The sequence below is a fragment of the Loxodonta africana genome, chromosome 9 (genome assembly GCF_030014295.1).
Source record: "Loxodonta africana isolate mLoxAfr1 chromosome 9, mLoxAfr1.hap2, whole genome shotgun sequence".
Taxonomy (NCBI): Eukaryota; Metazoa; Chordata; class Mammalia; order Proboscidea; family Elephantidae; genus Loxodonta; species Loxodonta africana.
Genome location: NC_087350.1, coordinates 80156148 through 80173532, shown reverse-complemented (window position 1 = coordinate 80173532; position 17385 = coordinate 80156148). Strand labels below are relative to the sequence as shown.

Below are 17385 nucleotides of genomic sequence, written 5' to 3'. Positions count from 1 at the left end.
TCTTCCAGATGAAGATGTATTCTGGAATTACCAGCTGTAGAATACAAAACATTAATATACAGAACTCTTTTAAGACATCGGGAAGGAGATCAGGCAAAATGCAGAATACGCTAAGGAACACCAGATAAAGCAGTTGAAGAAATTAAAAAGGATGTTCAAGAACATAATGAAAAATTTAATGGGCTGCAAGAAACCATAGAAAAACAGCAATCAGAAATTCAGAAGATTAACAATAAAATTACAGAATTAGACAACTCAATAGAAAGTCAGAGGAGCAAAACTGAGGAAATGGAAGGCAAAATTAGTGAGACTGAAGATAAAACACTTGGTGACAATATATTTGAAGAAAAATCAGATAAAAGAATAAAAAAAAAAAATGAAGAAACCTTAAGAATCCTGTGGGACTGTATCAAGAAAAATAACCTACAGGTGATTGGAATACCAGAACATGGAGGGATAACAGGAAACACAGAGAGAATTGCTGAAGATTTGTTGGCAGAAAACTTCCCTGATATCATGAAAGATGAGAAGATATCCAAGATCCTCATTGAAACCCACATAAGGTAGATCTTGAAAGAAAGTCACCAGGACATATTATAATCAAACTTGCCAAAACCAAAGGTAAAGAGAGAATCTTAAGAGCTGCTAGGCATAAATGAGAAGTCACCTACAAAGGAGAGGCAATACGAATAAGCTTGGACTACTTGGCAGAAACCATGCAGGCAAGAAAGCAATGGGATAACTTATGTAAAGCATTGAAGGAAAAAAAAAAAATTGCCAGCCAGGAATCATATATTCAGCAAAACTGTCTCAAATATGAAGGCGAAAATAGGACATTTCCAGATAAACAGAAGTTTAGGGAATTTGTAAAAACCAAACCAAAACTACAAGAAACACTAAAGGAAGTTCTCTGGTTAGAAAATCAATAATATTAGCTATCAGCCCAAGATTAGAACACAGGACAGAGCAACCAGATATCAACCCAGACAGAGAAATCACAAAAATAAATCAAGATAAAAAAAATTCAAAACAGTTAACAGCGATGACATTATGTAAAAGATGACAACATTAAAACAATAAAGAGGGACTAAAAAATGCAGTCATAGATCTTTCATATGGAGAGGAAGTCAAGGCAGTATAAAGAAATAAAAGTTAGGTTTAAACTTAGAAAAATAGGGGTAAATATTAAGGTAAACACAAATGAGAATAACAATCCTACACATCAAAATAAAATACAAGATAAAAATAAAGACTCAGCAAAAATAATAACAACAATGAATAAGAGGAAAAGACAATTTATAAAGATAAACTACTCAGCACAAAAAATTAAGTGGAAAAAAGGAACTGTCAACAACACACACAAAAAAGACATCAATATAATAGCACCAAAATCATACCTATCCATAATTGCACTGAATGTAAATGGACTAAATGCACAAATAAAGACACAGAGAGTTGCAGAATGCATAAAAAAAAAATCCGTCTATATGCTGCCTACAAAAGACATATCCTAGACTTAAAGGCACAAACAAACTGAAACTCAAAGGATGAAAAAAAATACATCTAGCAAACAACAATCAAAAAAGAGCAGGAGTGGCAATGTTAATTTCTGACAAAATAGACTTCAAATCCACCACGAAGGCTAAGGAAGGACACTATATAATGATTAAAGGGACAGTATACCAGGGAGGATATAACCATATTAAATATTTGTGCACCCAATGATAGGGCTTCATGATACATAAAACAAACTCTAACAGCATTGAAAAGTGAGATAGACAGCTCCACAATAATAGTCAGAGACTTCAACACACCACTTTCACTGAAAGACAGAACATCCAGAAAGAAGCTCAATAAAGACATGGAAGACCTAAATGCCACAATCAACCAACTTGACCTCATACACATATACAGAACATTCCACCCAACAGCAGCCAAGTATACTTTCTTTTCCAACGCACAGAGAACATTCTCTAGAATTGACCACATATTAGGTCATAAAGCAAGCCTTAACAGAATCCAAAACATCAAAATATTACAAAGCATCTTCTCTGACCATAAACCATAAAAGTAGAAATCAATAACAGAAAAAGCAGGCAAAAGAAATCAAACATTTGGAAACTGAAGAATACCCTGCTCAAAAATGATTGGGTTATAGAATAAGAATGGGATAAATAAATTCATAGAATCCAATGAGAATGAAAACACTTCCTATCAGAACCTTTGGGACACAGCAAAAGCAGTGCTCAGAGGTCAATTTCTATCAATAAATGTACACATACAAAAAGAAGAAAGGGCCAGAATCAAAGAATTATCCCTACTACTTCAACAAATAGAAAGAGCAACAAAAGAAACCCTCAGGCACTAAAAGAAAGCAAATAATAAAAATTAGAGCAGAATTAAATGAAATAGAGAACAGAAAAACAATTGAAAGAACTAACAAGAGCTGGTTCTTTTAAAAAATTAACAAAATTGATAAATCATTGGCCAAACTGACAAAAGAAAAACAAGAGAGGAAGCAAATAACCCAAATAAGGAATGGGATGACACTTTGAAATGTGGCGTCTGGGGTCTTAAATACTAACAAGCGGCCAGCTAAGATGCATCAATTGGTCTCAACCCACCTGGAGCAAAGGAGAATGAAGAACACCAAGGTCACACGATAACAAAGAGCCCAAGAGAGAGAAAGGGCCACATGAACCAGAGACCGACATCATCCTGAGACCGGAAGAACTAGTTGGTGCCCGGCCACAATTGATGACTGCCCTGACAGGGAGCGCAACAGAGAACCCCTGAGGGAGCAGGAGATCAGTGGGATGCAGACCCCAAATTCTCATAAAAAGACCATACTTAATGGTCTGACTGAGACTAGAGGAATCCCGGCGGTCACGGTCCCCAAACCTCCTGTTGGCACAGGACAGGAACCATTCCCGAAGACAACTCATCAGACATGGAAGGGACTGGACAGTGGGTAGGAGAAAGATGCTGATGAAGAGTGAGCTAATTATATCAGGTGGACACTTGAGACTGTGTTGGCATCTCCTGTCTGGAGGGGGGATGGGAGGATAGAGAGAGTTGGAAGCTGACAAAATTGTCACAAAAGGAGAGACTGGAAGGGCTGACTCATTAGGGGGAGAACAAGTGGGAGTATGGAGTAAGGTGTATATAAACTTATATGTGACAGTCTGACTTGATTTGTAAACGTTCACTTGAAGCTCAATAAAAGTTAATAAAAAAAAAAAGAAAGAAATGGGATGAGCAATATCACAACAGACCCAACTGATATTAAAAGAATCATATCAGATTACTACGAAAAATTGTACTCTAACAAATTTGAAAACCTAGAAGAAATGAATGAATTTCTAGAAACACACTACCTACCTAAACTAACACAAACAGAGGTAGAACAACTAAATAAACCCATAACAAAAGAAGAGATTGAAAAGGTAATTTAAAAACTCCCAACGAAAGAAAGCTCTGGCCTGGACGGCTTCACTGGAGAGTTCTACCAAACATTCAGAGAACAGTTAACACCACTACTACTAAAGGTATTTCAGAACATAGAAAAGGACAGAATACTACCAAACTCATTCTATGAAGCTAGCATATCCCTGATACCAAAACAAGGTAACGACACCACAAAAAAAGAAAAGTACAAACCTATATCCCTCATGAACTTAGATGCAAAAATCCTCAACAAATTCCAGCCAATAGAATTCAACAACATATCAAAAAAATAATTCACCATGACTGAGTGGGATTCATACCAGGTATGCAGGGATAGTTCAATATTAGAAAAACAATCAATGTAATCCATCATATAAATAAAACAAAAGTCAAGAACCACATGATCTTATCAATTGATGCAGAAAAGGCATTTGACAAAGTCCAACACCCATTCATGATAAAAACTCTCAGCAAAATTAGAATAGAAGGAAAACTCCTCAACGTAGGTAACAGCCAACATCATCCTAAATGGAGAGAGTCTGAAAGCATTCCCTTTGAGAATGGGAACCAGACAAGAATGCCCTTTATCACTACTCTTGTTCAACATTGCGCTGGAGGTCCTAGCCAGAGCAACCAGGCTAGGTAAAGAAATAAAGGGCATCCAGATTGGTAAGGAAGAAGTAACTCTATTTGCAGAAGACATGATCTTATACACAGAAAACCCTAAAGAATCCTCAAGAAAACTACCAAAACTAATAGAAGAGTTGAGCAGAGTACCAGGATACAAGATAAACATACAAAAATCAGTTGGATTCCTCTACACCAACAAAAAGAACATTGAAGAGGAAATCACCATTTCAATACCATTTACAGTAACCGCCAAGAAGATAACATACTTAGGAATAAATCTAACCAGAGGCATAAAAATCGCATACAAAGAAAACTACAAGACACTACTGCAAGAAACCAAAAGAGATCTACATAAGTGGAAAAACATACCTTGCTCATAGATAGGAAGACTCATCATTGTAAAAATGTCTATTCTACCGAAAGCAGTCTATAGATACAATGCAATTCTGATCCAAATTCCAATGACATTTTTTAATGAGATGGAGAAACAAATCACCAACTTCATATAGAAGGGAAAGAGGCCGTGGATAAGTGAAGCATTACTGAAAAAGAAGAACAAAGTGGGAGGCCTCGCACTACCTGGTTTTAGAAACTTTTATACTGCCACAGTGGTCAAAACAGCCTGGTACTGGTACAACAACAGATACTTAGGCCAGTGGAACAGAATTGAGGATCCAGACATAAATCCATCTACCTAGGAGCAGCTGATATTTGACAAAGGCCCAAAGTCAGTAAATGGGGAAAAGACAATCTCTTTAACAAATGTCGCTAGCATACTGGATATCTATCTGAAAAAAAAAAATGAAACAAGACCCATACGTCACACCATGCACAAAAACTAACTCAAAATGGATCAAAGACCTAAATACAAAATCTAAAACGATTAAGATCATGGAAGAAAAAATAGGGACAAAGCTAGGAGCCCTAATGCATGGCATAAACAGTATACAAAACATTACTAAAAATGCACAAACACCAGAAGAGAAACCAGATAACTGGAAGCTCCTAAAAATCAAACACCTATGCTCATCCAAAGACTTCATCAAAAGAGTAAAAAGACTGGGTAAAAGTTTTTAGCTATGACATTTCCGATCAGCATCTAATCTCTAAAATCTATATGATACCGCAAAAACTCAACAACAAAAAGACAAATAACCTGATTAAAAAATGGCTAAAGGATATGAACAGACACTTCACCAAAGAAGACATTCAGGCAGCTAACAGATACATGAGGAAATGCTCACGATCATTAGCCATTCCACTGCCATTTTGAGTCAATTCCTACTCACAGTGACCCTATATGACAGAGTAGAACTGCCGCATAGAGTTTCTAAGGAGCGCCTGGTCAATTCAAACTGCAGACCTTTTGGTTAGCAGCCATAGCAATTAACCACTACACCACCAGGGTTTCCCATTAGCCATTAGAGAAATGCAAATCAAAACTACAATGAGATACCATCTCACGCCAACAAGGCTGGCATTAATCCAAAAAACACAAAATAATAAATGTTGGAGAGGTTGTGGAGAGACTAGAACACTTATACACTGCTGGTGGAAATGTAAAATGGTACAACCACTTTTGAAATCAATTTGGTGCTTCATTAAAAAGCTAGAAATAGAACTACCATACGATCTGGCAATCTCACTCCTTGGAATATATCCTAGAGAAATAAGAGCCTTTACACGTACAGATATAGGAACACCCATGTTCATTGCAGCACTGTTTACAATAGCAGAAAGATGGAAGCAACCAAGGTACCCATTAACGGATGAATGGATAAATAAATTATGGTATATTTACACAGTGGAATACTACGCATCGATAAAGAACAATGATGAATCTATGAAACATTGTATAACATGGAAGAATCTGGAAGGCATTATGCTGAATGAAATTAGTCAGTTGCAAAAGCACAAATGTTGTATGAGACCACTATTATAAAAACACAAGAAATAATTTAAAAAGAGAAGAAAATATTCTTTGATGGTTACAAGTATGGAGAGGGAGGGAGGGAGGGGGTATTCACCAATTAGATAGTAGACAAGAACTATTTTAGGAGAGGTCAGCACAAATGGACTAAACCAAAAGCAAAGAAGTTTCCTGAGTAAATCAAAGGCTTTGAAGGCCAGAGTAGCAGAGGCAGGGGTCTGGGGACCATGGTTTCAGGGACATCTAAGTCAATTGGCATAATAAAATCTATTAAAACATTCTGCTGCCCATTTTGGAAAGTTGTGTCTGGGGTCTTAAACGCTAGCAAGTGGCCATCTAAGATGCATGAATTGGTCTCAACCCACCTGGAGCAAAGAAGAATGAAGAGCATCAAAGACATAAGGTAATTATGAGCCCAAGAGACAGAAAGGGCCACATAAATCAGGGACTACATCAGCCTGAGACCAGAAGAACTAGATGGTGCCTGGCTACAACCTATGACTGCCCTGACAGGGTACACAACAGAGAATCCCTGATGGAGCAGGAGAACAGTGGGATTCAGACCTCAAATTCTCGTAAAAAGACCAGACTGAATGGTCTGACTGAGACTTGAAGGACCTTGGAGGTCAGGGTCTCCAGATCTTCTGTTAGGCCAAGACTGGAACCATTCCAAAAGCCAACTCTTCAGATAGAGATTGGACTGGACTGTAAGATAGAAAATGATGCTGATGAGGAGCGAGCTTCTTGGCTCAAATAGACACTTGAGACTATGTGGCCACCTCCTGTCTGGAGAGGAGATGAGAAGGCAGAGGGGGACAGGAGCTGGCTGAATGGACATGGGGAATACAGGGTGGAGAAAAGGAGTGTGCTTAGAGGGAGAGCAACTACGAGTACATAGCAAGATGCATATAAATTTTTGTATGAGAGACTGACTTGATTTGCAAACATATAAATAAACAGGTATTTAAAATTATGGTAAGTGCACTGAAGGAAAGAAACAGCTGCTTTAGGGGATGGGGGTATAATTTAAAATTAGGGGGCAAGGGAGAGTTTTCTGGGACGACTTCCAAGAGGAATGACTAGGAGTTAGCCGGGTGGAAAAGGCAAAGAAAGCCCATGCAAAGGCTTTTTGGGTGGGGTGGGGTGCTGGTAAAGGCAGGAAGTTCTCTTTGGGAAAATTGAAATACACAGCTTGTCTGGAGCTTTTTGAGTTAAGAGGAGAACTGTGTAAGTAATGTCAGAAAGGTAGGTAGGGGGCAGAGCATGCAGTGCTTTGTGGGCCATAAGGATTTTTAAATTTTATGTACAAAGAAGCCCTTGAAGAGGTGGAGAATGTGGGTGATATGCTATCTTTTTAAAAAAGACTCTGCCAGCTACTTGGTGGAGAATAGACAAGGGCAAGAGCAGAGGCAGGGAGATGGGTTAAGACTTGGACTGCAGTGACGGTAATGAGGATGGTGAAAATAGATGAATTTGAGGTATATTTTTGAGGTAGTAGAGTCAACAGAACTTGGCTTGATGTGGGGAATTAGTGGATTCCTAGTCTAGCTTGACCTTCAGAGCCAATGGAGGTGCTGTTTTTTGGAACAGGAACTATTATAAGGGGAACTTATTTGGAAGTGGAGATAAAAAAATTCAATTTTGACCTTGTTAAATTTGCGATAGCAGTAAGTTATCCAAGTGGCATGACCAGAAAGGGAGTTGGATATAACCAAAAATCAGATCCACTGCTGTGGAGTGGATTCCAATTCATAACAACCCTATAGGACAGGGTAGAACTGCCCCATAGGGTTTCTAAGGCTGTAAATCTTCACAGAAGCAGCTGGTGGGTTCGAACCGCAGACCTTTTGGTTAACAGCCAAGCACTTTAACCACTAAGCCACCAGGTCTCCTTATTTGGATATCAAACCTGCTGCCGTCGAATCTGACTTATCACAACCCTACGGGACAGAGTAGAGCTGCCCCACACGGTTCCCAAGGAGTGGCTGGTGGATTCGAACGGCCAACCTTTTGGTTAGCAGCTGAGCTCTTTACCACTGCACCAACAGAGCTCCCATTTGGATACAGACCTCTGGATTTTAGAAGAGAATGCCAGTTACATAAATCTAATTTATTGAGAATGTTGTGGAAAATAAATGATTACATCACATTGAGGTTTGGACTAGCGGACCTCTTTGGTCCCACCGACCTCTGTCAGTCCTTGGTTCTATAGAATGTATTCTATAAAAACGTACTGCATCTATTATTACCGTATGATGAAATACGGGTGTGGCATAAGTTACCACGCAGCTGTTCTCTTTTATAAAACCCACTGCAGTTGAATCAATTCCAACCCATAGCGACCCTATAGGACAGAGTAGAACTGCCCCATAAGGTTTCCTAGGCTGTAATTTTTACAGAGCAGACTGCCACATCTTTCTCCTGCAGAGCCACTCGGTAGGTTTGAACTGCCAATGTTTCACTTAGCAGCCAGGGACTTAACCACCATGCCACCAGAGCTCCCATTCTCTTTTATAAATGGGGTGGGGGGGAACCAACTAAAACTAAAGCCAACTATTTTAAGTAAAGATACAAAGCTATACACACCGTAGCCAGATAGGGTAGAAAAACCACTGTGACTTTGGTCAGATCAGAACAGTGGTGGTCTCACACTGCAATGAGCTTGATGATTTATCTTTTTATTGATGACTGGCAAAGCTATGAAATGTTTAATCATTTGTAAAATGCCCCACTGTATGAAACTGGTGGTCTAAATGTCTGTCAATAAGCAATCAAATAAGCCTGAGTTTCTACATTTGCGCAAGCCAACTTTATTTTGACATTTCTATAAAATAGCTAAAGCCTTTCAAAAGAGTGCAACAGCATGTTACATCCTAGTCCACAACTCTTTCTGCAAGAGCATGCTGTCTGTCTTTCCCATTAGTGGTGTGAGCATCACATGCCATATGGAAAATTTGATTTTATATAAAGTACTTAAACATAAGAACACCATTTGTGAACTGCAATTGAGCTCTCCTTTCTCTACCCTCGTCTCTCCTGTGTAAACCTCTATCCTATCATTTGCTATGTTGATTTTTCTTCTCCGTTAGACTAGAGGGCAAGACTTGTTCATCTTTGCACACTGGAACATAGTTGTTATTTATTGCCAGAGAAATGAGTATACGCAATCTCAGCCATGTAAACGTTATTTATCTTGCTTTAATAGAAAAGTGATTTGTGCAGGGTAAACATAGCAGACGTCTGTCATCCTTTCTACCCTAGATCTGACCTCTCTTCCTCCTTATTCCCCACCTATGTGCTTTATTGGGAAGCAGAGCATGCCTTTCACTGTAGAAGCTGAAATTCCAGGTATTTTCTCAGCTCCTCCATGTGACCCCGACTCTGCAAATTAAATATTCCCCAGACCTTAAATTGGAGTCAGAGACACAACAAAGTGGAGACTAAGGATATTTCTCCTTATGCCTCCTGATGACACTGTACTACATATTATCCTTTTAATAAATTATTTTTCTCCTTAACCTGCCAGAATTGGGTTTTGGTGTTTTCGACTGAGAAATTTGACTCATATAGTCACATAATTGTTTTAGTCACATAATAAATAGCAGAGCTGAGGTGAGGTGGATCGCTTTTGTGTGGCCTTTCTTGCCATGTTGTTATAATTCCCACTCAATGATTAGGTGGGACTGTGCAAATAAGGTAATCATGGCCTACCAAGGGGCTTGGTCAGTTTTTCCATCCTGCTAAGCTTAAGAAAACAAATTCCAGAGCAGAGAGGATCCCACCACCAAGGAAGAACAGCCAGGAGCAGCGAGCACGTCCTTGAGACTCAGAATTCCTGTGCTGAGAAGCTCCTGGAACCAGGAGACTGAGAGTTGTAACATCGAAGACAACGAGAAGCGGTGGCAGGAGACTAGCAGCGGGAGATGGTGTGGTGGGTTTCCTGGCCCACAGAGTGAGGAAGCTGAGTGCCATCGAGCAGGAGGTTTGCTGGAGTAGGGTGCCTCTGGGCACTTGATGGAGCTAGGTTTGCCAACCCATGGGAGCTAGAGCTGAGCACCTTTGGGCAAGGCTTACTGGCAGAGTGGGGTGCCTCCGAGCACTTACTGACAGAGCCTTGCACTTGCCTGAGCAGGGCAGAGGCCAAGGCGCCAGAGAGTGTGTCTGTGGGCAAGGCTGGGAAAGAGCTGTCCTGGTGGAAGAACTATATCCCAAGTGTTCCTGAACCTGAATTATAAGCTGTTACCTTCTTAATAAACCCCATAATCGTGAGTATGGTCTGTGAGTTCTGCGTGGCCATTGCAATGAATTATCGAACCCAGCAGAGGGCCATGCAAGAAACGGTTGGTGTCAGAATTGGTAAAGATGGTGGAGAGAGGAGGCATGTCTGACCTCTGCCTCACAGGCATCAGCCCTGGAGTGTTGATCTTGATTCTCCTTTCCCTCTGTGAAGGTAAAGGAGGTCAGACACTACCTCCATGCCGTTTTTTATAAGAGCTGAAGCTGGAACCAGGACTTCAAACTTCTAATTTTAGTGCTCTTTTCATATGACTGGAGTCCTAGTGGCACAGTAGTTAAGCTTGGCTGCTAATGAAAAGGTCAGCAGTTCGAATCTACCAGCTGCTCCTTGGAAACCCTATGGGGCAGTTCTACCCTGTCCTTATAGGGCTGCTATACGTGTCAGAATTGACTCGACGGCAATGGGTTTTTTCATATGATTATTCTCCATTTGCAAACAACCCACATTTTTTACATTACGTATTGATGACTCTAAATCACCCTTTGTTCACCAAATTTACACTTTACTCTATCAGCTGATTAGTGAGCATTTCAAGTGACTGCATGGTGGGGTAGCTGTCAGATTTCAAATTTTAATTTCAAATGCAGCACCATCTTTGTATAGCTGTTTGTGTAATTTATTTTACTTTTTACATTTTCCCTTTATAGACATAAGAGGGAAATGAAAATACTATTATTAATTACTATTTCTAATGTGACTGAGACAAAGATGGAAATTAATAGAGTGCTTAAAGCAGATCTTTAGCCTTGGTAGAATACTTGTTGGACTTAAGCCAACTGAGTTTTATTTATGAAGGAAAGAAATGAGTCAACTTTTATACATGCAAGTTTTCATGAATTTGTATAAAAAGCAGGCTACTATTTATCAGCACACATGCCAATCTGTCATAGACTGCGTAGGGGCACATATCACGCAGTTAACATCTGTTCTGGGTCTCTGTGTGACATCACAATATAGAGTAGGAAAGAAACCTTTTGCTTTATTTCTAATTTATTATTTTAGCCTTCCCCAAAATAGGTTACTGAAAGTTGTTCTTGTGTTCTGGATTTCCAGGGCGCTGGTGGTGCAGTGGTTAAGAGTTCAGCTGCTAACCAAAAAGCTGACAGTTCAGATCCACCAGCTGCTCCTTGGAAACCCTATGGGGGAAAAAGCAAAGATTTTAGCCCCATAAGACCCACTTTGTTCTTCCGACCTCCAGAAGTCAAAAATAATAGATTTGTGTTGTTTTAAGCCACCAAGTTTGTAGTAATTTGTCACAGAATAGGAAATTAATACATATTTGTAGCGCTCCTTCCTCCTCTTCTCCTTACCATGTCCTCTTCATATCCAGGGTAAATCCCATTCCTGTTCTTTTGGGAACTTTATTGTTCACTGACTACCCGATCATTACTGAAATCACTTTCTGATCCTGAATCATTTTCTCTATATATACTTTCTCAGCTATAACCATTGATTTATGTAATTATCATCTATCTACAGGTAATACATGATGTTTCTTTCAAGCCAAAATATTGGTCCATATTTGGGTATCCAAATGCCCACTCAACATCTCCATCTCCCAGGTAACTCAATTTGGCAGGTCCAAAACCAAACCCATTTTTTTCCTTGAAATGCCTTCCATAATTCAGTATATGTCACCATTAACCCAGCTGCTTAAGCCAGAAATAAGGGAGTCTTCTTTGATTCCTTTCTTTTCCTCATGACATATATACAAATCAGTACTGGTCTGCTCATCCACCCCCTTGAACTCCCCTTAAAATCCAGTATCCACACTGTATCTGATGTTAGTTTAAACGGGCAACTCTGAACTCCCTACCTTGATCAATACAATTCCTGTGTGAACCTCAAACTAAATCCTGATATAAAAAAGTCAGTAGACAATGTCTGAAACAGAAAAATCATGAAGTAACAATACAGTTATCCTATTTAGAGACATGGGGGCAGTGGTGGTTTAGTCTTAGAATTCTCACCTTCTATGCCAAGATCCAGGTTCAATTCCTAGCCAACGCACGAAGTGCAGCCACCACCCATTTGTCAGTGGAGGCTTGTGTTGCTGTGATGTTGTACAGGTTTCAGCGGAGCTTCCAGACTAAGACACACTAGGAAGAAAGGACTGGCAAACTACTTCTGACAATCAGCCAAAGAAAGCCCCACAGATCATAACGGTCAGATCCACAATCAGTCATGACAGGACAAGGCAGCGTTTCACTCCATTGTGCCTGGGGTTGCTTTGAGTTGGGGGCTGACTCCACGGCAGCTAACAATTTAGAGGCACAGAGGTAACTACCGATATAATTAGCAGAAAGAGGTGAATGTTGTTGCCCTGGGGAAGAAGGTTAAGGACTGTCCTCCTCTCCAAACTTGGAGACCTATCAACTTAAAAAATTTAAAGAGTTTTCCTTTGGTGGTATTACATATACACAGCATCAAGCAGTAACACTGTCTTTTACAGAGTGCTTGATATAATGTCTCTTTAGCAGGATTAGCAATTATTCTGGTCCAAAACAAAAGGAACCAACATAACGCACCTTGTAATGATCACAATATTAAAAATAGTCTCACCAGTGATTGTAGGTTTGCAGCAAAAAGTAGGATAAGAAAAATAAAAGCCCAATTGTTTCTTAATTGATAAATTTATTAAAAATACAGACTAACAGTCCTGTGCTCCAATGTCATTGTGGTTATGTGCTGACTTCTACAAAGCATAACTACCATAATTGTAAGGGATTCTTCATAAATACACTCTGGACAGAAAAAAAGGTAAACAGAAATGACTGCCAAGACAGTACCATTTTAGGCACAATTCTCTTATAATTAATACTTGCCAGAAAATGAAGTTTGACATTATTTACAATCATACCAACTATCACTGAGGCTGAATATCACAGGCATACAGGCACAATACGACCACAAGAAATCTTTTCATACTTTCCAAATAGTTTTATATTTTAGCTATGAAGGTCAGTAACCACAGCAAACTTGTTCTTAACAAGTAGAACTTTTAGGCCCATTCAAAGAGTCTCTTGTATCTTTCTGGGACCACTCATTTGCAGATGGGAGCAAATGTTCTTCTTATCATGCATTCGCACGTGATGCCAAATCTTCATATGCTATCCAACTTCTTTAAGATAAAAGGAGCTAAAAGAAAAACAAAGCGAAAATTAGTTTTCAGTTCTATTAGTCACAAGTTCCTTTAGAGAATTACAAGATCAGGAGGAAACCTCACAGGTATAGTTCAACAATTGTTTTTAAAACGACTCCAAGTGATGGTCAAGCCTCTGCATGAACAACCCAGCCAAGGAGACTCGCTGCCTTCCATGGCAGTTCATTCCAGTGTCATTCCACTATGATTATTATCAAGTTCATTCTTAGACTACATAAAATCTTTTCTCCATGCAGTTCTCCTCCTTAAGGCCATAAAGAGTATATTCAGCCCTCTTCAAATGACAAACTTTTACTTGTTTTGGTGATTTTTTTTTTAATCTATTAAAGGAACAAAACTACAGCAAACAAATGGACAAATTTTCACCTTTAAAAACTCATTTACAGAAAGCAGAGGGTATGGGAAAACAATACTAAACTACAGAACCAGAAGAGCTGAACTCACATTTTGGTATTCCTACTGATTAACTGTATATCACCTATGTGTTCCAGTTCACATCAGAAACAGCCCTGCCTCAGTTATTATGAAATCCGTTAAGATGGTATATATAGAAATGTCTAGGAAATTAGAAAGTGCTTTATGAAACTAAAAAAGTCATATTATTATTCTGTGTAAAAATGCTGTGGCTAAGAAAGCTAATAGAATGACCTTCTTTCTTAAAACTCATACCAAATTAATGCAACATTTTGTACTAAACATACTGATCTGTCACAGCTAAGTCAGCAGTATGCCAGTCTTTTCTACTAATTCTTAATTAGAAAAATAAAAAATGAGCAGTAATGTCCATCAACCAAAAGGGTGGCAGTTCAAATTCACCAGGCGCTCCTTGGAAACCCTATGGGGCAGCTGTACTGTGTCCTATAAAGTCACTATAAGTTGGAATCAACTCGACTGCAATGGGTTTAATGTCAACTGATAAATGTATAAACAAAATGTATTACAGCCGTACAATGGAATATTATTCACCCATAAAAAGGAATGAAATACTGATACATGCTACAACATAAACCTTAAAAACATGCTGGGTGAAAGGAGCCAGACACAAAAGGCCACACACTGTATAATTCCAATTATATGAAATATTCAGCATAGGCAAATTCAGAGAGACTGAAAGTAGATTACTGTTAGCCAGGAGCTGGGGGTTTGAGGGACAATGGGGAGTGATTGTCCATGTTTTTTTTGGGGTATGCAAATTTCTAGATTCGGATAATGGTCAAGGCCGCACAACCTTGTGAATATACTGAAAACCACTGAATTGTACACTTAACAAAGATTTAAAAAAAATTTTTTTTGTTGTTAAAATTTTCTTAAAATGCTGAGTCATCCAAATACGAAGGTCATTCAAAAGAAACAAATATTTTAATCGCAGCTAGGTCAAAGAAAACAAAAAAGGTAAGACCAGGAAAAAAAAGAGTACATTTGGGAGTTGCCAAGGCTGTTGAACTAGCAGGATGGTTCTGGAGTTTCTGTTCCCTTTGGTTTCCCCCTGGTGGAAAAGCAGAGTAATACCACAGAAAGTGAAAGGGGCATTGATTAAGGGAGACCGTGTCCTAAGTGGTGGCCCTGGTTGCTAACCATTTGGCTGCTAACCGAAAGGTCAGCAGTTCGAATCCACCAGCCGCTCATTGGAAACCCTACTGGGTAGTTCCACTTTGTCCATTAGGGTCACTATGAGTCAGAATCGGCTCGACTGCAGCAGGTTTGGTTGGGTTTAAGCAAGAAAAGGATATTGAAGTGATGAGAATGAGGAAATTTGGGGCAAGTTACTTCTGAAACTCATCAGTAAAAGGAGAACACTGATCTATAAAGCTGCTTCCAGCTCTAACGTTCAAGCTTGCCTGTGATCCTGATACCTTGTGTAAGTCACCTCTGAAAGTTGAATTCTCGTTTGCAAAAGGGTTATAAGAATCTTTGGCCTGGGCCACATAAATCAGAGACTACACCAGCCTGAGACCAGAAAACTAGATGGTGCCCGGCTACAACCGATGGCTGCCCTGACAGGGAAAACAACAGAGAATCCCGGACAGAGTAGAACAGTGGGATGCAGACCTTAAATCCTCATAGAAGACCAGACTTAGTGGTCTGACTGAGACTAGAAGGACCCTGGAGGTCATGGTCCCCAGGCCCTCTGTTAGCCAAGACTGGAACCATTCCCAAAGCCAAGTCTTCAGACAAGGATTGGACTGGACTATACGACAGAAAATGATACTCGTGATGAGTGAGGTTCTTGGCTCAAGCAGACACACTAGACTATGTGGGCAGCTCTTGTCTGGGGGAAGATGAGAAGGCAGAGAGGGACAGGAGCTGGTTGAATGGACACGGGGAATACAGGGTGGAGAGGAGCAGTGTGCTGTCTCACTAAGGGGAGAGCAACTAGGAGTGCATAGCAAGGTGTATATAAGTTTTTGTATGAGAGACTGACTTGATTTGTAAACTTTCACTTAAAGCAAATTAAAAAAAAAATCTTTGGCCTACCCTCCCTCAAAGGGCTACTGTCAAGACCAAGTAATGGAAGTAACTTTCTGTCATCTGTAAAATGAAATAAAATCTCAGGTATTATCATTAATCCTCTAGACTCACATCCTTCTCATTCTTTCAAAAAAAAAAAACACAATTACTTTCTCATCCACTGTACAGATAAACAGAAAGGGAGTAAAACTCTTGGATTTCAAAAGTCAGCACTGATAGAAGGGCAACTGCTACGGAGTTAGGAATCCTGGATTCTAGGTCAGGATCATTCTCAATCGCTGAATGACCTTGAGCCAGACACTTGTCTACTGTTGAACGCAGTTTCTTTGTCTGCAAAATGAGAAAGTTGCTCTGGGGTATAATCTTTGAGGCTCTTTCAATTCTAACGCTCTAATACCTGGACAACCCAGGATGATTACCCAACGCAGACCCAGCCACCGCGTGCTCTTCTATACCTCCACCGCAACCAGCCGACCCTAGGCCACGCGTGCCCCGGCCGCCCTCGGCGCGTACACGCTTTAGTCCCCTCCGCCCGAGGCCCACAGCCTCTCCTCCTCCGTCCACCAGACGCCTCAGATCAGCTCCTCACAGGCCCCCAGCGGCCAGCAGGGCCAGGGTCGGGTGGGCGGTGTCAGGGAGCTCCCTGCTGGTCTCACGGTCCCAGCCTGGGGGAACACTCACTGACTCGCAGCAAGGCCACGTAGATGAGAAAGTTCCGTATGGAGGAGATCACGTCCTCGCGCATCTTCCGTTTCATTTCCTCCGGGTCCAGCTTCGGAGCGAGGCCCTCGATCCGGAACATTGCGACTCTGCCTCACTAGCTTACAGCCGTCGAGTTCTCTCTCCTCAGCGGCCTCTTCGCGCCCGGAATTCGGCCCCATACCACTTCCTGTTCCCGCCCCCTCATTCACACGCGAGTCGACGGGACGTTACGAGGGACAATTCTCATCGTGGCCGAGTGGTTTTGAAGAATGACAGCCTGAAGGGGGCGGCCGCAACCTTAGCGACGCAGGACTTGGCGTTTTCCAGGCAGTTTATTTAATAACCTCACCAGGCGCGTAATGTTGCAAAATGCTTTTACACCCCTGAAAAGACGGTACAACATAAGTTGCAGGGCTGGCTCATAGGTATTATCATAAGTAATAATAAAATGATAATAGCTAACATTTATTGAGTACTTAACCCTCTCGCTTTACGTTAGTACGTCATTTTATCCTCATTCCACTCCATGAATTACTTTAATCTCCATTTTCCTAGATGAGAAAGCTGAAGCACAAACATCTTAAAACAACAGCAAAACTTGCCCAAATGTGCTTTAAAATACCTCAAGGGGGAAAAAGTGTTGGGGAAAGGGAGGTGAAACAATATTAGGAAAATATCAGAACCTGCTTAAACTGGTGATTAGTATATTATCTTAGTTAATTATTCTAGCCTTTCTATTTTGAGTAT

At 40.3% G+C, this 17385-nt stretch overlaps 1 protein-coding gene across 1 annotated transcript; it reads right to left on the bottom strand.

Annotated features, from left to right (window-relative positions):
- Positions 1-13223: 13223 nt before the first annotated feature.
- Positions 13224-16832, bottom strand: TOMM5 (translocase of outer mitochondrial membrane 5). The gene is made up of 2 exons (XM_003407853.4): positions 16618-16832; positions 13224-13442 (listed from the first exon to the last, which is right to left on the bottom strand). The coding sequence occupies exons 1-2, from the start codon at positions 16736-16738 to the stop codon at positions 13408-13410; spliced, it is 156 nt and encodes a 51-aa protein (XP_003407901.1). The 5' UTR covers positions 16739-16832; the 3' UTR covers positions 13224-13407.
- Positions 16833-17385: the final 553 nt, after the last annotated feature.